General features: G+C 46.7%; 1 protein-coding gene across 1 annotated transcript in view; it reads left to right on the top strand.

Annotated features, from left to right (window-relative positions):
• Positions 1–10930: 10930 nt before the first annotated feature.
• synpra (synaptoporin a) overlaps positions 10931–19757 on the top strand; it is a gene marked incomplete at its 5' end in the record, with an annotated part of 42022 nt that continues 33195 nt past the window's right edge. Inside the window, one exon of the mRNA XM_056274638.1 lies at positions 10931–11008. Within this exon, the coding sequence (XP_056130613.1) occupies positions 10931–11008 (78 nt within the window). The remainder of the gene's footprint in view (positions 11009–19757) is intronic.

Here is a 19757-nt window from a genome sequence, read left to right as displayed (position 1 = left end):
ATCCAGGACTTTTCTGCAAACCTGTCTGGCAAATGCGTCTTCTCAAAAGTCGACCTGGTCCGTGGTTATCATCAAGTTCCCGTGCACCCCTCAGACATCCCCAAGACAGCGGTGACAACCCCATTCGGCCTATTTGAATTCCTACGAATGCCATTTGGACTCAAAAACGCGACCCAGTCCTTTCAGCGGCTGATGGATTCAGTGCTCCGTGGCCTTCCTTTCATCTTTGTCTATTTGGACGACATACTCATCGCCAGCGCCTCCGAGGAAGAACACCTGTCCCATCTTCATGCCCTCTTCACACGCCTCAGCCAGCATGGGCTGATCGTCAACCCGGCGAAGTGCCGGTTCGGGCTGACAGCCATTGATTTTCTCGGGCACCGCATCACTGGGGACGGGGCAGTCCCCCTGCCCTCAAAGGTGGAAGCGGTGGCGGCCTTTCCGCGCCCCCAAACAGCTCGTGCGCTCAGGGAGTTCATCGGGATGGTGACATTCTACCACCGCTTCATTCCCCGAGCCGCCTTTATCATCCGGCCACATCACGAGGCGCTGAATGGTATGTCCCCCAACCAGGCGGTCGACTGGACAGCAGAGCGGGACCGTGCGTTCACCGAGACTAAAGCTGCGCTCTCCCAGGCTACCCTGCTAGCGCATCCTTCACCTACAGCGCCTATTTCCATAACCACGGATGCATCGGACTATGCTGTTGGTGCGGTTCACGAACAGTGGGTGGGGGGGGCTTGGCAGCCTTTGGCCTTTTTCAGTCGCCAGCTTACACCCCGAGAGCGCAAGTATAGTACTTTTGACAGGGAACTCCTCGGTCTCTGGCTCGCCGTCCGGCATTTCCGTTTCCTGCTAGAGGGCCGCGAGTTTACTGCGTACGTGGACCACAAGCCCCTCACGTTTGCCATGTCCAAGACGGCCGAGCCATGGTCCGCTCGCCAGCAGCGACAACTCTCCTACATTTCAGAATTCACTACCGACATCCAGCACGTCGCTGGTAAGTCTAACCAGGTAGCTGACTGCCTCTCTAGGGCAGTGATTGGAGCGGTCCACCTAGGCCTTGACTATGCACAGATGGCCGCTGACCAGGCCACGGACCCGAGCATCCTCCGTCTCCGGGCCTCCGACACGGGGCTCCGCCTGCAGGACGTTCCTTTCAGCGACACAGGTGTCACCCTCCTGTGTGACGTCTCCACAGGACGGCCCAGGCCCATCGTCCCGCACAGCTGGAGACGCCCCGTATTTGAAGCTGTGCACGGCCTCTCTCATCCAGGCGGTAAGCCATCCATGCGCCTGACCTCTGCTAAGTTTGTGTGGGAGGGACTTAAGAGAGACGTGAAAGCGTGGGCCGACTCGTGTGTTGCCTGTCAGCGGGCTAAGATACACCGCCACATTAAGGCGCCCCTGAAACGCTTCGCAGTGCCGGAGAGACGATTTGACCATGTCCACGTCAACCTGGTTGGTCCCCTACCCCCCTCCCAGGGGTTCACCTACCTCTTCACTGTGGTGGACAGGACTACGCGCTGGCCTGAAGCTGTTCCCCTGGCATCCACGACGTCTGCTGATGTGGCCCGGGCTTTTATTGGGTCGTGGGTCTCACGTTTCGGTACGCCTTCCGACCTTTCATCTGACCGCGGGCCACAGTTTACCTCAGAGCTATGGAATGCTGTGGGTGAGGCTCTGGGCGTCAAGCTTCATCGCACTACCGCCTACCACCCTCAGGCGAACGGCCTATGTGAGCGCTTCCACCGGTCCATGAAGGCTGCGCTTCGGGCTACTCTCAAGGACTGCAACTGGGTCGACAAGCTCCCATGGGTCATGCTGGGCCTGCGGACCGCCCCGAAGGAAGACCTACAAGCCTCCTCTGCGGGGCTGGTGTACGGCACGCCGCTGCGAGTCCCAGGCGATTTCATGCCCAATGCAACGCGTCCCTGGTCAGCTGTGGACCAACGAGCCTCCTTGCTGGACGGGGTCAGAGCTTTCACACCCGTCCCTACCCCCCAACACGGCGCGCCGGTGTCCCAGGTGCCCCCAGGTCTGCAGTCAGCGGACTACGTGTTCATCCGTCACGACGCACACCGCCCCCCTCTGCAACCCCCTTATGACGGCCCCTTCCGCGTCCTGGAACGGGGAACTAAGCACCTGTTGGTGGATTATGGGGGCACGGCCGAGCATGTTTCAGTGGACCGAGTTAAACCCGCACACCTGGACTTGACACAGCCGTTGGAGTTAGCCCAACCTCCTCGTCGCGGTCGTCCCCCGGCTCCGCCTCCTCCCCCCGTGGAGGCCCGAGCTGCCTCTTCTGCTCCTCAGGCCGACCTCCACAGGCCCGCGTCAGTGCCTCCCAGAGACACTCCGGCCCCTGTTATCCGGAGCCGCCGCGGACGGCCTGTCGTCCCCCCGCGCCTGCCTGACTTCGATTACTAGGGCGAATTCTGGGGGGGCTCATGTGGTGGACACGTATTGGGGACAGAATTCAACCCAGGAACTAAGGGTTAAGTCATGGTTGCCCTGGCAGGTTAACGCAGGGTTAAGTTATGGTTGTCCAGCCAGTTTTCTGGTGATTCTTGCCACCTCCGCTCAGTCGAGCTGTGGTTTGGTTGTCTCTCTGATTTACCGTGGATTAAAGAAAGTTGCCTACACGGCTAAAGTGTGAACCTACGGTCTTCTCCGTTCCTTCGGCTCTACACAATCAAGTTTCATTTTATATAGCGCTTTTCTAGCTGCAAATAATCATTGAGTGTGCATCAAGACAAATCCTTATGACTTTTTGAATTTCTACAGTGACTACAAGACAGACATTGGTGATGTTCGCAAAAAGAGCAAACAAATATTTGACTAATACACTAGCTTTAATGTGCAATGAAGTCATCAAACTAAGCACCTCCTCATCGCCATGCTCTATGTCCAGCTGTCATTCAGGCTACAAGATTAACGTAACGTGACTAGACTAGCTACCGACAGCGAAACTCAGGCGAGCGAGAAGGGGAACGGTTGAGCGTCACGTGGTGCCCCCAGGTCCCCCTGGGTAATGAAGTTTATGGAGAGGCCAGACGGCGCGCAACAAAGTCACGGGCACACCAACGAGTAGAATGCAGAAGTGGGCACATTTGCCATAACATAACACTCCCTCGCCCGCGTGTGTAAAAGTACAACCGATAGCAATAAATAAATAAATATTGTAGCGTGCACGAATAAGTAGACAATGACCCTTAAGTCGACTGGTTAACGTTGTCGCCCGCGGTGCGGGAAATACGGGTTCGCTTCCCGGCTGCGGCAGTACCCGGGCTGCCCCCCCTGCCCCCGTATTCGCTGCATTGGTGTCAGAAGTGGGATGCGCGCGGACGCGTTTCCCGAAGGAGGGGGGTACTGTAACGTGCACGGATAAGTAGACACGTTAGCCCTTGGCTACCGGGTCGTACCCTTTAGTTGACTGGTTAACGTAGTCGCCCGCGGGTCGGGAGCCCCAGGTTCGCGTCCTGGCTGTGGCGATTCGCGGAATCCCGAAGGAAGGGGGCAATGTAACGATCACGGATGAATAGGCTCGGTAGCCTTTGGCTAACGGGTCGAATACACGAGTTCGGGCCGGGCTGTGATGGGGCTGCCCCCTGAATTCGCTGCAATATAATTACACATATGATTTGTTATTCATCATGCAGCATTTACATAGACACTGGCCACATTCACAACACAACGCTGGGTGTGTAGTGTGTAGCATTCCAGCCGGACTTTATTCAGACGATGCACTCCAATAACGACTGATGGGTCCATGGTGCGGTATCAGACCATTTATTGCAGCATTTTACTAGTCACACCGTAGACACACCATAGAACCACCATAAGAGCTGTTCGCATTCCAGCTAGGTGCTAAATAAATGATGATGATCAATGAATTATAAGTTGTGAAATCGTTCTGTGCATAGCGAACATGACCATCGTGTTCAACTTTCAGTTTTGTTCTGCCGTTTTCTCGCAGCAGCGCACAGCATCATGGGAGACCAGAGTTTTTCAAAATAAAGGTCACATAACAAAAGGAAGTGTCATTCGCTGTTAATATATCAATCAGGACTGTACTTTAGGCACCAAATACAAATCAATAATGAGCACCATACAAATCAATAATAATAAAAAATATTATGACAAAATTATATGGGTCATTTACACTCCCACCAAATCATTAATGTTTTGAATATAGAAAATCAAGCATAAGCAAAAACAAATGATTTATCAACTCAAAATGACCATAAACCATAAGTATCGTGGGAAAGGAGCGTCAAGTATTTTAAAACAAAATAAAAAACGCATTTCAAGAGATGCAAGGCATGTGTTAGTTAGTAACTAACTAGTCACTATCTAGTAACAAGACCAGTTTTTGAACTGGCCGTTCAAGCACTGTCTGCTTGGTGAGCTGTTCACCTTTTTTGCCTAGGTTTCTATCCCCTAGACAGATCTTCACCCTCCTAACCAGTCCATCTCTATCTACTACAGTCTCTAAAACTCTACCCAACCTCCATTAATTTCTGAGTCTCAGATATGAACACTGTCCGTAGCCAGTCGTGCTTGCATCGGAGAAGTGGTGTAACTCCTGTCTGGTGACCCTCCCAAAGTTTGCAGGTGCATATCTCCGGGGAATGTCTATCTTCTCCATGTTGGTAAGGTCATTTTTCCATCTCTCCCACCGTGGGCGAAGTTCATCAGTCAGAGGATCATCCCAACCCGTTCCATGTCTGCACATTTCCTGCAGTACTCCCTTTCCAATGAGCAAGAATGGGGCGACAAATCCTAGGGGGTCATACAAGGAGGCAACCGTAGACAGTATACCTCGGCGTGTTGCAGGTTGATCCTTGAGATTGACGTTGAACTTCAAGCAGTCTAACTCGATGTGCCATTGGATCCCCAACGCTCTTTCTGAAGGTAGGTCATCCAAGGTAAGGTTAAGATCTTTGATTTCTGATGCACGTTCAGATGACGGTATGCTTTCTATTACAGCTCTGTCGTTGGACACAAATTTGTGGAATCTAAGGCCATCCAGGGCACAAAGTTCTCTGGCTTCTCGAGCGAGCTGAATAGCCTTCTCTGTACTGTCCATACTTGCGACACCGTCATCGATATAAAAGTCTCTCAGAATGAACTGTGAACCTAGGGGGTATAGGTCTCTGTTCTCAGTAGCCAGGTACTTCAAGCCGTAGTTTGCGCAACCAGACGATGAGGCAGCACCGAAGATATGCACCCTCATTCGATACTCTTGAAGTTGCGTGCTGAGATCTCCTTTCTTCCACAACAGGAAGCTCAGGTAATCCTGATCCGTCTCGCTCACGTGGAACTGGTGAAACATCTTTTCTATGTCGCACATCAACGCAGTAGAATGCAGTTGGAAGCGAAGGAGAACACCATTGAGATTGTTCATCAAGTCGGGTCCGGTGAGCAGATGATCGTTTAGACTGGTTCCCTTGTATTTGGCAGAGCAGTCGAATACCACGCGCAGTTTGTCTGGCTTCTTGGCGTGGTAGACACCATGATGAGGTATGTACCATTTTTCTCCTTCCTTCCCATCATCATGTACTTCCTCTGCGTCACCCTTTTCTATGACATCCTCCATGAACTTGATGTACTGTTCTTTGTATCTTTCATCCTTTGACAGCTTCCTCTTCAGATGGCTGAGACGAACGATGGCAAGCTGTTTGTTGTCAGGTAGGTTGGGTCTCTCCTTAAAAGGTAAGGGCATTTCGTAGTGACCTTGGCTGTTCTTCTGGATGCCGTTTTTGAGTTTGTCCAGGAACAAGATATCTTCTTGGGACACCGTCTTTTCATCCTCCTTGGCATCTTTGAAGTCGGACTCCAGAATGCGAATAGCATCTGCAGGGGTGACTGGCGGGAGCTCCTTCACAGCTACCCGGAAACACTGTCTCGCCACGGTTGGAGTGTCAAGGCACGGGGAAGAGCAACCTACGATGCTCCATCCAAGGTCGGTTCGGATTGCGTAAGGCTCTTCATTTCCTCCTGCTATTACGTCTCTTGGTGCCATTTCCCTCGCACAGTTGTATCCTATTAAAAGACCAATATCACAATCTTGCAGCGGTGGAATCTCGTCTATGACTGCGGAGAGATGATTCCATTGTCTGGCTGTTTCACTTGTAGGAATGTGGGCGCGGTTCACCGGTATACCGTCCTTAGCGTAGGCAGGAGGAAGGTCGATGTGGAGGGAAGATCTGTAACCGCGCACACGAAGCCCCGAGACTCGTTGGCTTTTCACGATGGTGTCACGTCCTATCATTGTCGTTAACTTCGGTTTCACTGGACTGGACTCTGCCTTTAGAGCGCTGCTCACTTCCTGGTCGACGAATGTGGTGTCACTCTGTGTATCCAGCAGGGTGTAGACAAGTTTTTCTGTCCCTGAGTTGTTCTTGGACGACACCCATACGGGCACAATCATCGATGTGTTGGTAGACTGTCCAGCCGTGACGGCATGTGACATTGCAGTCGCGGCAGCTTCTGGTTCATTAGCGTTGCTTGGGGGAGTGTTTTCCCGAGCTGCAGACGGTTCCCTTTTCACGTGGTTGTCATTGTGAAGACAGGTGGGGTGTTTGCCTTTGCAGGTGTTGCAGGTATGTCTATGTCGACAGTCCTTCGCGCTATGGCCGGGTTTGGTGCAGCCATAGCAGAGCTTGTTCTCTTTCACGAATTCTCTTCTCTCCTCCAGAGTCTTGGCGATGAACTTGGGACATGCATGTAGCCCGTGTTGACTGTCTTGGCAGAATGCACAGGGGGGTTTTTCCTTTCCGCTGGCTGGCTTTTGCTTGTCACTGTCCGTTTCAGTTTGTGTACTCAGAACACTCGCCTTGTTCCTCTTAGGGTCCCTGTTATTCAGTTTTGCTGTGCTAGACTCGGAGTTGCGTAAGGCATAAGGTGAGGTGATCGGATTGCATGCGATCGCTGCCTCCTTTGCCATGAAGGTGGTGAAGTCCTTGAAGCTGGGGAATTCTTGATTCCTGTCCAAGGCTTCCGTAGCCTTCCTGTTCCATCGAGATGCTGCCCAGTCTGGCAGTTTGTGGACCAGCTTCATGTTCTCTTCACAGTCGTTCAATATTTCGAGGCTCTTCACATGAGACATTGCGTCTTGGCAGGCGTTCAAGAAGTCGGAAAAGTCTCTAAGTCCCTCTGCATCCCTTGGTTGGATTTTTGGCCACTTTGTGAGCCTGTCTCTGAAGGCTCTGTATGACAAAGGCCTGTCCGTATCGGTGATTCAGTTTGCTCCATGCGTCCTTGTAAGACTCGCCGTCGTTTCTGTAGAAGGTCCCTTCCAGTGTCTTACGAGCTGGGCCGCCTACATATTTCCTCAAGTAGTAAAGCTTGTCTGCTGAGGAGATGGCCTTTGAGTCAATGAGTGACATGAATGAAGTTCTCCACTCAATGAACTGAATGGGGTCGCCATTAAATACCGATGGCTCTGGCACTGGAAGTCTATTCAGGGCTATACTATCTTGGAGGGCCCGGGCGAGGGACGACACGTTTACGTCAGGTGACGATGCCGTTATATTGAAGGTTTGGTTGCTGGTAGTTGGGGAGCCGTGAAGATTTCTTTCAGGATCATTAGAGTGGATACTGCCGCCCTGTGATGTTCCCTGGTTATAGACTTGAAGTCTGGCCCGTGCAGCCCTTAAGTCCTTTTCTGCCTGTAGACGTTCAAGAGCGCGTTTTTCAACTTCAAGCTGCCACCTTTGTTGCTCCTCTAGCGTCCTTCGTTGCTCCTCTAGTGTCCTTTGTTGCTCCTCCAAACGTTGTATCTTCTCCCTTTGCTTATCTTCTTCAAGCAACCCTTCGAACTCCGCTTCTTTTGCTGCAAGCTCTGCTGCCGCGTCCACACGTTTGACTGTTAAAGTGCTGCCTTCGTGGCTGTGGACTGACTTTGACACTCTTGAGACAGTGGATCCATAGATTGAGCGCGCATAGCCGCCCTTGAGTAGCTCCTTGAGACGTCGTTGTGCTTGTTCTGCATCAAAATCTAAATCGATGTCTACAATCCTCTCGTAGGCGATTTTCTTAATCTCTGTTGTAGCTGCCTCACATGCATCAACACGGCTTCTCATTTCGGCTGAGGGTGTGAAGTGACCTCGTATGTCATTATAGGTGTTCAACACAGCCTCTTTATCCTTCTCCAAAGTATCAAGCAGAGATGCCAGCTCAGTTTCCTTGAGGTCTTTCTTTAGCCGCTCTCTTGACTCACGAGCTCGACTCTTCCATTTTTCGTACGCTGAGAGGAGCTTTCTCTCCTTCTTCCTAACCTCCTCTTGTTGCAGTTCAAGCATTTTAGGAGTCGAGATCTTCACTCGAGTCGAGCGTCGGAGGCTATCCCCATTTTGTTCTTCAAGTTGACTTTGGAGGCTACTTAGTGTTTCTTCCTTAGTTTGAATTTCCTTCTCTAAGTGTTCTATCTCGGTAGTCTCTAGCGTTTCGTTGAGAGCCTCTTGTAGCTTACTAATTTTAAGCTGTAGTCTATTTATCTGATTCTTTAGCTCTGACTGTGGGGCAGGATTCTCTGTTTCGGTCATATTCAATTCTGCCATGATAAATGTGATGCAATGAATTGTTTGCCTTTACTATAGCCCATAGACTACCCGAAGAGAGGAGCAGAGAACCTGGTATAGCTACAGACTGCTTAGAGGACTAGAGCCTATTACTGTAGGCTGACTGTTATATTACTGACTGCAAGGTTATAATATCAATCTCTCCACTGAATACAACATTCAGTTACCATTCAGACTGTATAAATCATGCATTAAACATTTTCCCCCTTTTTTTCAGTCAACAGGAAGGATGATCAGTAAATGGATAGTAATAATAATAACAGTCAATAAACAAAGTCACTTGATTCACTTCTTACTTTGTGTGAACTTATTTGTTCTATAAAGTCCCATCAGCTGCACACTGAGAAACATCAAATTCAATAAATGTCCATTGTTGTTGATGTCTTTTTCTTCTTAAACCCTTTCTTCTCAAACCATATGTTTATCAATGTTCTCAGTGAAGATGAATTGTTCCTTATCAATCAATGAAATGTTCCATACCTTTACAGTCTGACCGTCACACCAAACCTTCAAGCCAGCTGCCTGATGAGAGTAGAGTTCCTTTGTCTAGAAGACCCATAGAATGGCGCCGAGTTGCTCGACGAAGTGTCCGTTGTCAGCAACACCAGACGTAGAAGCAACTTGGCCCCGTGATTCGTCGTCGTAGACCTCTCGGTGCAGCGTGGCGGCAGGGTTGATGAAGAGGCTAGCTCTTACTGTAGCATGCCAGCCGGACTTCATTCAGACGATGCACTCCAATAACGACTGATGGGTCCATGGTGCGGTATCAGACCATTTATTGCAGCATTTTACTAGTCACACCGTAGACACGCCATAGAACCACCTTAAGAGCTGTTCGCCTTCCAGCTAGGTGCTAAATAAATGATGAAGATCAATGAATTATAAGTTGTGAATTCGTTCTGTGCATAGCGAACATGACCATCGTCTTCAACTTTCAGTTTTGTTCTGCCGTTTTCTCGCAGCAGCGCACAGCATCATGGGAGACCAGAGTTTTTCAAAATAAAGGTCACATAACAAAAGGAAGTGTAATTCGCTGTTAATATATCAATCGGGACTGTACTTTAGGCACCAAATACAAATCAATAATGAGCACCATACAAATCATTAATAATAAAAAATATTATGACAAAATTATATGGGTCATTTACATAGTGATAAATAGATGCGTTTTTTTTTAAAGATATAGTTTTGATTTTTTATTCCTTTATTTTTGATCGGCCTCCCCCGTGGGTGCTCAACCTTTCCGGGGTCGGCGCCTTTGGTGTGACGTGTTTTACGGGGTGCATCAATTATTATTCTGCAGAACCGACTGTTGCTGCCGAGTAATTTTTAGATGAATGACATTCACACTGGTGGCTCTAAACGTTTAAAAGCTAAAGACTTCACATCAGTTTTCACCATTGATGAACCTGACAAAGAAGATTATATCGTGTTTAAACAGTACTTAAAATGGTTATCATGTCTGGTAGTTTCCCTTTGGCTGCGTGCGCTCCCGCGAGGCGCGTGAAATTCTCGGGGGGTAGGCAGAACCCGAAATAAAACCGGACTTAAAAGAGACGCCAGTCCATTTCAGCAGGTTTCTGTAAAAGTAATGTCATGAAAGCGGTGGTAAAAACTCATATTCTGTTCTGTTATCTGTCCATCCATTAGCCAAACCGCGTATCCTGCTCCCAGGGACGCGGGGTTCTGTTCTATTGTAATTTATTTTTGATTGTTGTTTTTTTGTTTTTGTTTTTTTGCATTAGCCCACGAGTAGAGAGCACATTTCTTGTAAAATTATCTTTTTTTGGGTCTATCAATAGAGCCATTTGCCCTCTAATGGCTTAATTGGAAGGGGAGGGCACGCCAAAAGATACTGACAAATTACCAGCGTGGAGAAAATAAATCGTTTCATCCAATCACAAAAAGAACGAAGACGTCGTGTTCCAATCGTGAAGCCAATCCCTGGCTGTATCTATGACACTTGGCATTTCCCGACAAACCGACGGGGGACTCGGGCTTTTCCGCCAGGCTGGCCGTCAGAGCCGCGAGAGCCGTTAACGCGCCACACGTCCGCCGCTTTGGCTCGCGTCGGCAAATTGGCCACATTCAATCAAACTACTGTAAGAGAGTTATCTCGAAATGGACGCCACCAGTCAGGTTCGTATTTGACTAATAGGGGGCTTTTTGAGTTTTCGAGGTGTGTGTGTGTGTGTGTGTGTGTGTGTGTGTGTGTGTGTGTGTGTGTGTGTGTGTGTGTGTGTGTGTGTGTGTGTGTGTGTGTGTGTGTGTGTGTATGTAATGTCTTTTGAATGGGATACATTTCATGATATTATAATAGAAATTAATGCCTTTATATTTTTTCCTGCGTTCAGCTTGCATCTGTGGGGACCTTCCAAGTGCTCAAACTGCCCCTGGGATTTATCCGGGTTTTGGAATGGGTGAGTCGGAAGTTTCCTTTGCACCAATTAACTTCACGATGCGTGTGCAATGCAGTGCACGTTGTTTACAAACCGCCGAGACCTCAGCGCGACTGTGCCTTTGGAGACTACGGTCAGTGGCACTCGGGTGGCACAGAAACAACTAGAAAGCACTTCCAAGCGTCTTCTTTTGCCTCAATAAATTCTGTAAATTTCACCTTTGGTTTCAGTTGCATTCTTTTTTTTTTTTTTTCTTTTTTTTTTAATGATGATCTCGTTTCACCTCCACGCGGTGAGGGACCGTCCCGGTGCATGATCAGGTAATGCGCGGGCGACCAAATGGCTCGTCTATATGACGCCTTGTTTGCTCCATTAGAATATATGTGCCAGAGCCATTGTGTGTTACTGAATTAGCTTACACATCTTGGAGATGTTTTGCCATTACTGCGCATATTATTGCAGAGCTCAAATTGCCCCATTTTCAGCAAAGCCAAATGAGATGATATAATAAGGACCGGAGGGTCCCAGCTCTGATCGCATACTACCCATATCACCTAGATGTCTCTGGTTGCTGCTTACACTTTGGCAGTCTCACATGGCTCGTGTTTCCCTTTTCCTGTGTCCTGTGTAGAAAGGCCTCCAGGGAAAGGAGATAAGGGGGTTTCTTTGATGTGAGTTTACAGAAATTACTTTTGCCACGCGTCTATTCAGCTTATGCACAAATATGATTTGTCTACGTGTGTGTGTGTGTGTGTGTGTGTGTGTGTGTGTGTGTGTGTGTGTGTGTGTGTGTGTGTATCTGCATGTTCGGGCGCTTGATTTTTCCCCCCTCACATTTCCAAATGCCATCAACAGTGCGGTTTTACACTGGCAGCACAAGTCTGCTGAACATACAATAACGAAGATGTTTCGACATGAATAAGGGGGCCACCTTATTAGTTAATTAGATTTGCAGTGATATTGTAAAGGAGCACACAGGTGTGTGTGTGTGTGTGTGTGTGTGTGTGTGTGTGTGTGTGTGTGTGTGTGTGTGTGTGTGTGTGTGCGTGCTCCATTTGTCCACTGACCTCCCGGTTTTGCTGCCAGCAACGTTTGGCCAGCTGACCACAGTATTGGTTATAACACTATTGTAACGTTGTAATGGCGGTTGTTCAATTTTTCCAATGTCATTTCCCCCCCAGTTACCATTAGTACACAGGTAGGAGTCAAATCTCACGCAGACCCAATACAATAGATTTTGCAGTTGCTATTTGCAGTTAGTTTGTTGTTTATTGAGGTAGCAACCAGTTGCACAAATAGATGAACGTACCCGGTTTGTTTCCAGTTCTACTGTTGCATGTTGCCGTGTGTTGGTCTCTTCCTGGTCTGCTGAGAAAAGTGTGCGCTCCCCCTACCTGTGCCTACCATTTCCTGTCACCTATGCCCCTACATATACAACCCTGTGCATCTAATAACCGCCACCAAGTGTCCAAAATAATCCTGCAAAATGTATGTGCCTTTTCTTCTCATCCGTGTCTTGAAATGTTGCCAACAGTACTCGTGGCCACCATGTTTCTACATAGAAAGGTTTTGTGTATTGGGGCGTCTGGGTAGTGTAGCGATCTGTTCTGTTGCCTACCAACACAGGGATCACCAGTTCGAATCCCCGTGTTGCCTCCGGCTTGGTCAGGCGTCCCTACGAACACAATTGGCCGTGTCTGCGGGTGGGAAGCCGGATGTGGGTATGTGTCCTGCTCACTGCACTAGCGCCTCCTCTGGTCGGTCGGGGCACTTGCTCGGGGGGGGGGTAGCGTGATCCTTCCACGCGCTACGTCCCCCTGGTGAAACTCCTCATTGTCAGGTGAAAAGAAACAGCTGGCAACTCCACATGTATCGGAGGAGGCATGTGGTAGTCTGCAGCCCTCCCCGGATCGGCAGAGGGGGTGGAGCGGCGAACGGGACGCCTCGGAAGAGTGGGGGGATTGGTCAGGTACAATTGGGGAGAAAAAAGGGGGGGGGATTTTGTGTTAGTCTACAGTAACACATAAGTCCACAACATAAATAATGTACCTACTGTGCATCTGCCCTTATTTTGACCAGTACAGGTCTGTTTCCGCCCCAGGAAGCCACGATGGGCACAAATGTAGGATCTGATACATTGTTTCTGACAGTAAAGATTTTTTTTTAAATTCTTTCCTGTTCAGACTGCTTAACGTGTTTTGTTTTTTGTTTGTTTGTTGTTTTTTTGTAAATGTTTCAAGTTATCTGAACGAATGAATTCGCTTGGAGTTTAATGGATTGGCGTTAATGTAATATTAATCATAACATTAGTATCCATACATTTTTCTAGTGTACATAGAGCTTTGCTGCTGCAGTACCAAAAGCCCTAGAGAGGTTTGCTGTATATTTCTACCCAGATTATGACACCAACAGAAACATAAGGATGTTGACTCTGGTATGCTTACACGCCCCGGGCATTAAATGCATTTGTTTACATAGCAAATGACATTTACTTTGCTAATGAAGCTTTCGAAATATGATTGAATTGTCACGGGGACATATGGCGAAGAAGGTTCTTTAAAGGTTATACTGAATTTAATTAAGGCAGTTCCAGTGGACAGATCGCTTTTCTTTTATCAGAGATGTTTTTTCTTGGATATGAAAACTGATAACCAAAAGAAGAAAAAAAAACAACAGTCAAATGGTTTGCAGATCAAGTCTGTATGTGTTTGTGCATATGCGTGCGTGCACGTGTGTGTGTGTGTGTGTGTGTGTGCGTGTGTGAATATGTATGTTTGGCACGCTGTCACTGGCTGGCGTATTACACTCCAAACAGCTTTAAGGTCCCCTCCACTACCCCAGCGACCAACTCATGCAAAGGCTGTCCTCTGAGATGTGCCCAAACTCTTCACTGTGTGCGGTTATGTGACTATGTGTGTGTGAGTTTTTGTGTTCCTGTGTGATGTGTATGTGCTCTTGAGAGGCAGAAAGAGAGGGAGAGAGGGAGCTGTAAAGAGAAAGAGAGCGAGAGAGAGAGAGAGAGAGAGAGAGAGAGAGAGAGAGAGAGAGAGAGAGAGAGAGAGAGAGAGAGAGAGAGAGAGAGAGAGAGAGAGAGAGAGAGAGATGTTACGGCCGATTTAGCACATGATTTAGTTCATGTGTATGCAGGTTTTTTGTTTGTGTGTGCATGTGTGTGCGCGCATATATGTGTGTGTGTGTGTGTGAGAGAGAGAGAGCGAAAGAGAGAGAGAGAGAGAGAGAGAGAGAGAGAGAGAGAGAGAGAGAGAGAGAGAGAGAGAGAGAGTTGGAAACACCCAAACAAACCCCAACACCAGGAATTAGCTATACAAAGCAGTGATATATGGACAACTCATTTTAAAATACTATACCACACTGTTCAAATTGATGTAAACACAGAGCAATCCCAAATTCATGAGAAGTTGACTTAATTGGAGCTAGCTATAAAAGACAATCAGAATCTATTAGACTCCCCAATTATTGAGCAGGAACTCCTTAAGCAAATGCAGGCTCTCAAATCTGAAAGTTTATGGACCTGATGGCATCTTGAACGAAATGCTAAAAAATACGAACAAGAAATTCCAATTGGCTATACTAAAACTATTCAATTTGGTTCCGAGTGTAGGCTATTTTCCTGACATTTGGAATCATGGCCTTATAACCTCAATCTATAAAAATGGCGACAAACTTGACCCTAATAATTCCCGAGGCATCTGTGTGAACAGTAATCTAGGGAAGGTTTTCTGTAGTATTATGAATGCCAGACTTCTGAACATCCTTACCAAGCACAATGTCTTGAGCAAAAACCAAAATGGATTTATACCGAAACCCGCACAACTGATCATATTTACACCCTACATACCCCAATTGATAAACATATAACACAAAACAAAACAAAAAGGTATGCCTGTTTTATTGACTTCTAAAATTATTTTGATTCTATTTGGCATGCAGGACTGTTCTACAAAGTTATTTAGAGTGGTGTAGGGGGTAAAACATATGATATTATTAAATCAATATATTCTGGCAATATGTGCAGCATAAAAAATTGGCAAAAAAAAGAAGAACAGAATTCTTGGCAACACTTTAGTATGGGGAACATAAAAAAACTTAATTACTACTGAATTAGTAATGATCAAGATGTCACTTTAGTATGGGGAACATATTCTAAGTAACAAAAACTTAATTTACAGTAATTTAACACTATTAACACTTGTAGTTTTGTGTTTTGTTATGTAAGAACAGACCATATTCATTAAGTGTTAGTAAGGGAGAATAACTCTTCTTGTGGCACTACCACCTTATAAAGTCCATACTAAGCAAAGCATATTGAGATGGTACTACTAATAAGAAATAATTCTGAGGTTATAGAGGGAAAACTCATAGTTAATGGCTTACTGGTTGTATAATAAGGCCATGCAGAATAAGGCATTAATGAATACGTAATAATGACCAATTAAGAGCCAATATGTTGCTAATTTGCATGCTAATAAGCACCTAATTAATGGTGACTACGTTCCCCATACTAAAGTGTTACCGAATTCTTTACCCAAGGGCGAGGTGTCCGTCAGGGCTGTAACCTCAGCCCTGCAGTCTTCAATATCTACATGAATGAACTGGCTACTATACTAGAAAAGTCCTCTGTCCCCAGGGCAAGTCTCCACAATCAGGAGGTGAAATGCCTACTCTTTGCAGATGACCTGGTTCTGCTGTCCCCCACAGCAGATGGCCTACAGCAGAGCTTGGATCTGCTAGAACATTACTGCCAGACCTAGGCCCCGACAGTAAACCCCAAAAAGACCAAAATAATGATATTCCAAAAAAGAGGCAGATCTCAGGACATTCTACCTAAGTTCTCAATTGGTACAAAACATGTAGAGTACTGCACACACTACACCTATCTAGGATTAAAACTAAGTTCAACTGGACATTTTAATGAAGCAGTTCATGAGATGAGAGGGAAAGCACGCTGGGCTTTCTATGCCATAAAAAAATATACAAACAGAAATACCAGTTAGAATTTGGTTAAAATTAAGTGTGTTACTGAACCAATGGCACTCTATGGCAGTGAGGTGTGGCGTCCACTTACAAAAAAAAAAAAACTTTACTCAGTGGGAGAAACGCCTCATTGAGACCTTGCATGCAGAGTTCTGTAAGATTCTGCTACGCGTCCAGAGGAAAGCTACAAACAATGCATGCAGGGCAGAATTAGGCCAATACTCACTCAATACAAAATAGAGCAATTAACTTTTGGACATATCTAAAACTAAGTGACCCCCTCTTGTATCATCAACAAGCCCTGCAATGCCAAGAGCTGAATAGTAATATGACCCTTACCCAACTGGGCATGAGGCTGAGAGCACAAACCTGCTCTATTAACACACCTCAGGAACAGAACACATCACCAATCAGACTCAATCAAATTACGAAACAGTTAAAACAAAACTACATCACACATTGGCAAACACAAACAAAAACACAGAGCAAAATGCAGTTCTATCTGGCTCTAAATGGACAGTACACCATAGCAGATTATTTGAGCATGGTGACCGATCAACAACTAAAAAGAAGCTTGACAAAATACAGACTGAGTGAGCAAAGTCTTGTTATTGAAAAGGGGAGACGCAAGAAAACCTGGCTCCCTGCAGAGCAAAGGCTGTGCTGTCACTGCACCCTCAGTGAGCATGAAACATAAATGCGAAAAATGTAAACATATTAGAGAAGCACATTTTAAACAATTCAAACTAATAACAAAAGGTTTTCTTAACCTATCAGATGAAGAAAAACTACCAGTCCTACTAGGGGAAGACCCAAAGAGCTGTAAGTTAGTAGCAGTCTATGTTGCTGCTTGCCATAAAGTGAGGGACAGTGAGTGACAGTCACATAACAATTTGTTGCTGCCATATTCGATAACATCATGTTCTTTTGTCTTGTGCTGTTTCTTTGTTGTAGTGTTTGTTTTCAATGTTGTTTTCCAATTGATGTTTAGCTTTTTTTTTCAATGTTTGGACACTTGTTTTGGCAATATGTACATTGTTACGTCATGCCAATAAAGCCGTTTGAATTGAATTGAATTGAGAGAGAGAGAGAGAGAGAGAGAGAGAGAGAGAGAGAGAGAGAGAGAGAGAGAGAGAGAGAGAGAGAGAGAGAGAGAGAGAGAGAGAGAGAGAGAGAGAGAGAGAGAGAGAGAGAGATAAAGCATCAACATATCCATGGTTTCATTACACAAGATCTAAGATTTGGACTGCACCATTGACCGAATCGCCCTCTACCATATCAAAGCTAAAGCTGTTGAGTCACAAAGAATGAGTTCCTCATGCATCCCAATTATGAGTAAGAGTCTCTCCCTCATTCAATGTCTAAGGACTGGCCTCACTGCCTGATTATGTCCTACTCGGTGCTCTACTGTACTCCCACCTAGTTTGCCCAAGGGTGGACAGATATCTTCTGCTACAATAGAATACACACACACACACACACACAGACAGATATCTTCTGCTACAATAGAATAGAAATATATAATTTTTGAATGTCGCACCTCCGTTAGCGATCACGTGTTTTTGAATTTTTGAATGTTGCATCTCTCCCTTCCCCATTGGACACTGTGCACGTGATGTGCATAACGACGCAGTAAATGGTATGTCTTTTCCTTGAGTAGTTTTAATGGCAGCTGATGATTGCTTATGGCATGAAACAGGCTTGTATTGTCTCATAAAGAATTTACTTGAGTCATATATTATATATATATATATATTCTTCACAGATGATGTGGTTTTGTTGGCTTCATCAGAACGCAACTTCCAGCACGCACTGGAGCGGTTCGCAGCAGAGTGTGAAATGGCCGGGATGAGAGTCAGCACCTCCAAGACTGAGGCCATGGTTCACTACCGGAAAATGGTGGATTGCTCCATCCGGGCTGGGGATGAGTTGTTGCCTCAAGTGAAGGAGTTCAAGTATCTCGGGGTCTTGTTCATGAGTGAGGGTAGGATGGAGCGGGAAATTGACAGGCGGATTGGTGCAGCATCAGCAGTAATGCGGATGTTGTACCGGGCCGTTTCGGTGAAGAGGGATGTGAGCCGGAAGGCAAAGTTCTCAATTTACCAGTCAATCTTCGTTCCAACCCTCACCTATGGTCATGAGCTGTGGGTAGTGACCGAAAAGGTGAGATAGTGGATACAAGCGGCTGAAATTAGTTTCCTCCATAGGGTGTCTGAGTTCAGCCTTAGAGAACGGGTGAGCAGCTCGGACATCCGGAGGGACCTTGGAGTAGAGCCGCTGCTCCTTAATGAAGCCAGTTGAGGTGGTTCGGGCATCTGATTAGGATGCCTCCTGGGCGCCTTCTTTTCGAAGTTTTCCGGGCACGTTCAACTGGGAGGAGACCCCGGCGTAGACCCAGAACTCGCTGGGGGGACTACATGTCCAATCTGGCCTGGGAACGCCTTGGATCCCCCAGGAGGAGCTGGAGGGCGTTGCTGAGGAGAGGAATATCTGGAGTGCCGTACTAGGCTTGCTGCCACCGCGACCCGACCCCGGAGAAGTGCCTGATGATGAGATGAGATGAATATGTAAGACATGTGCTCTTCCCTGATTGAACATCTAATTAAAGTGGGAGCATGTTAATGCAAGACCTCTTCTGACACCTCAGTTTAAGGTTCAGTGTTTAGCCAGAATCCATTCATCCCATTTGGCGGTCTGATAGCTGATTATCAACGATGCTAGCCACTCACAGCGCTTTCCCTTTCTTAACACCTCCATAAGGTGTCTCAATGCTGTTTTTCACTTTGTTTTTACTTCATCAGTGACGCTATTTTCCGATTAAGTTCCTCAAAACGTACCCGCTTGCAGAGTTGAAAGTCCATGTTGCTTTCCCTCTTTTGCTGAGATAAGATCAGCAAGACACATGGGCATCTGTCGAACTTTGAGGATCAGCGCAGTTCTCATTGAATGAGGAGCACTTCTGGAAACTTTAGTGGGTGCTCTACTAGTGCTCCAGCTGAAAAGCTGTGATGAGCCTTTGATCCCAGCAACCCCTACAAAATTGTCAAAGTAGGTTATTACTGATATCTTTGGCTGAAACCCCTTCTCTCAAAACAGTCCAGTGGGGAGAATTATAGTCTATTAAAGTAGAAATACTTTAAGGATGGTCGCTTGCAACTTGTATGAAATCAGAAATGTTACATGCAGTTCTTCTTCCATCTTTGACCACTCAAAATACAGATTTATATTGCATGACTTACACACAAACTCTCCTCCTTAAGCCCCCCTACCCCCCCCCCCTTTTCTCCCCAATTGTACTTGACCAATTACCCATCTCCCTACCTTTTGAGGTTCAGGCAGAAACAAACTCATAAAGAAGAACATCGGCGCACAGAAGAGCCACGCATATCAATAGCTCAGATAACGACGGGCGCGGCCAAACATCAGTACACGAAAGAGCCACTCATATCTATGGCACTGTTAGCGACGGGCGTTGGTAAACATCGGAACACAAAGAGCCATGGACATCTATAGCTCTGACAATGACTCAGAAGAGGATAAATTCTGAGTCTCATCACCAGCCAGTCAGACTAGCTTGGTCTAGTCAGAAAGGCACGAACTGAGGAAGCCTCTTGGATGAGAGGCAAAACGTCTTCACGGATATATACCAAGTCCAGTTGCACTTGATTCAACTCCTTTGTATAACCATGATCTGGATGAATGAGAACATTCACAGACACATAAAGAAGAAAGGCAACTTGGTTGTGTCAGGTTTTGCACACTCAATTTCACCATA

Source organism: Lampris incognitus, chromosome 2 (assembly GCF_029633865.1).
Source record: "Lampris incognitus isolate fLamInc1 chromosome 2, fLamInc1.hap2, whole genome shotgun sequence".
Taxonomy (NCBI): Eukaryota; Metazoa; Chordata; class Actinopteri; order Lampriformes; family Lampridae; genus Lampris; species Lampris incognitus.
The sequence above is the reverse complement of the archived record's forward strand: the minus strand, read 5'-3'. Positions and strand labels throughout refer to the sequence as shown.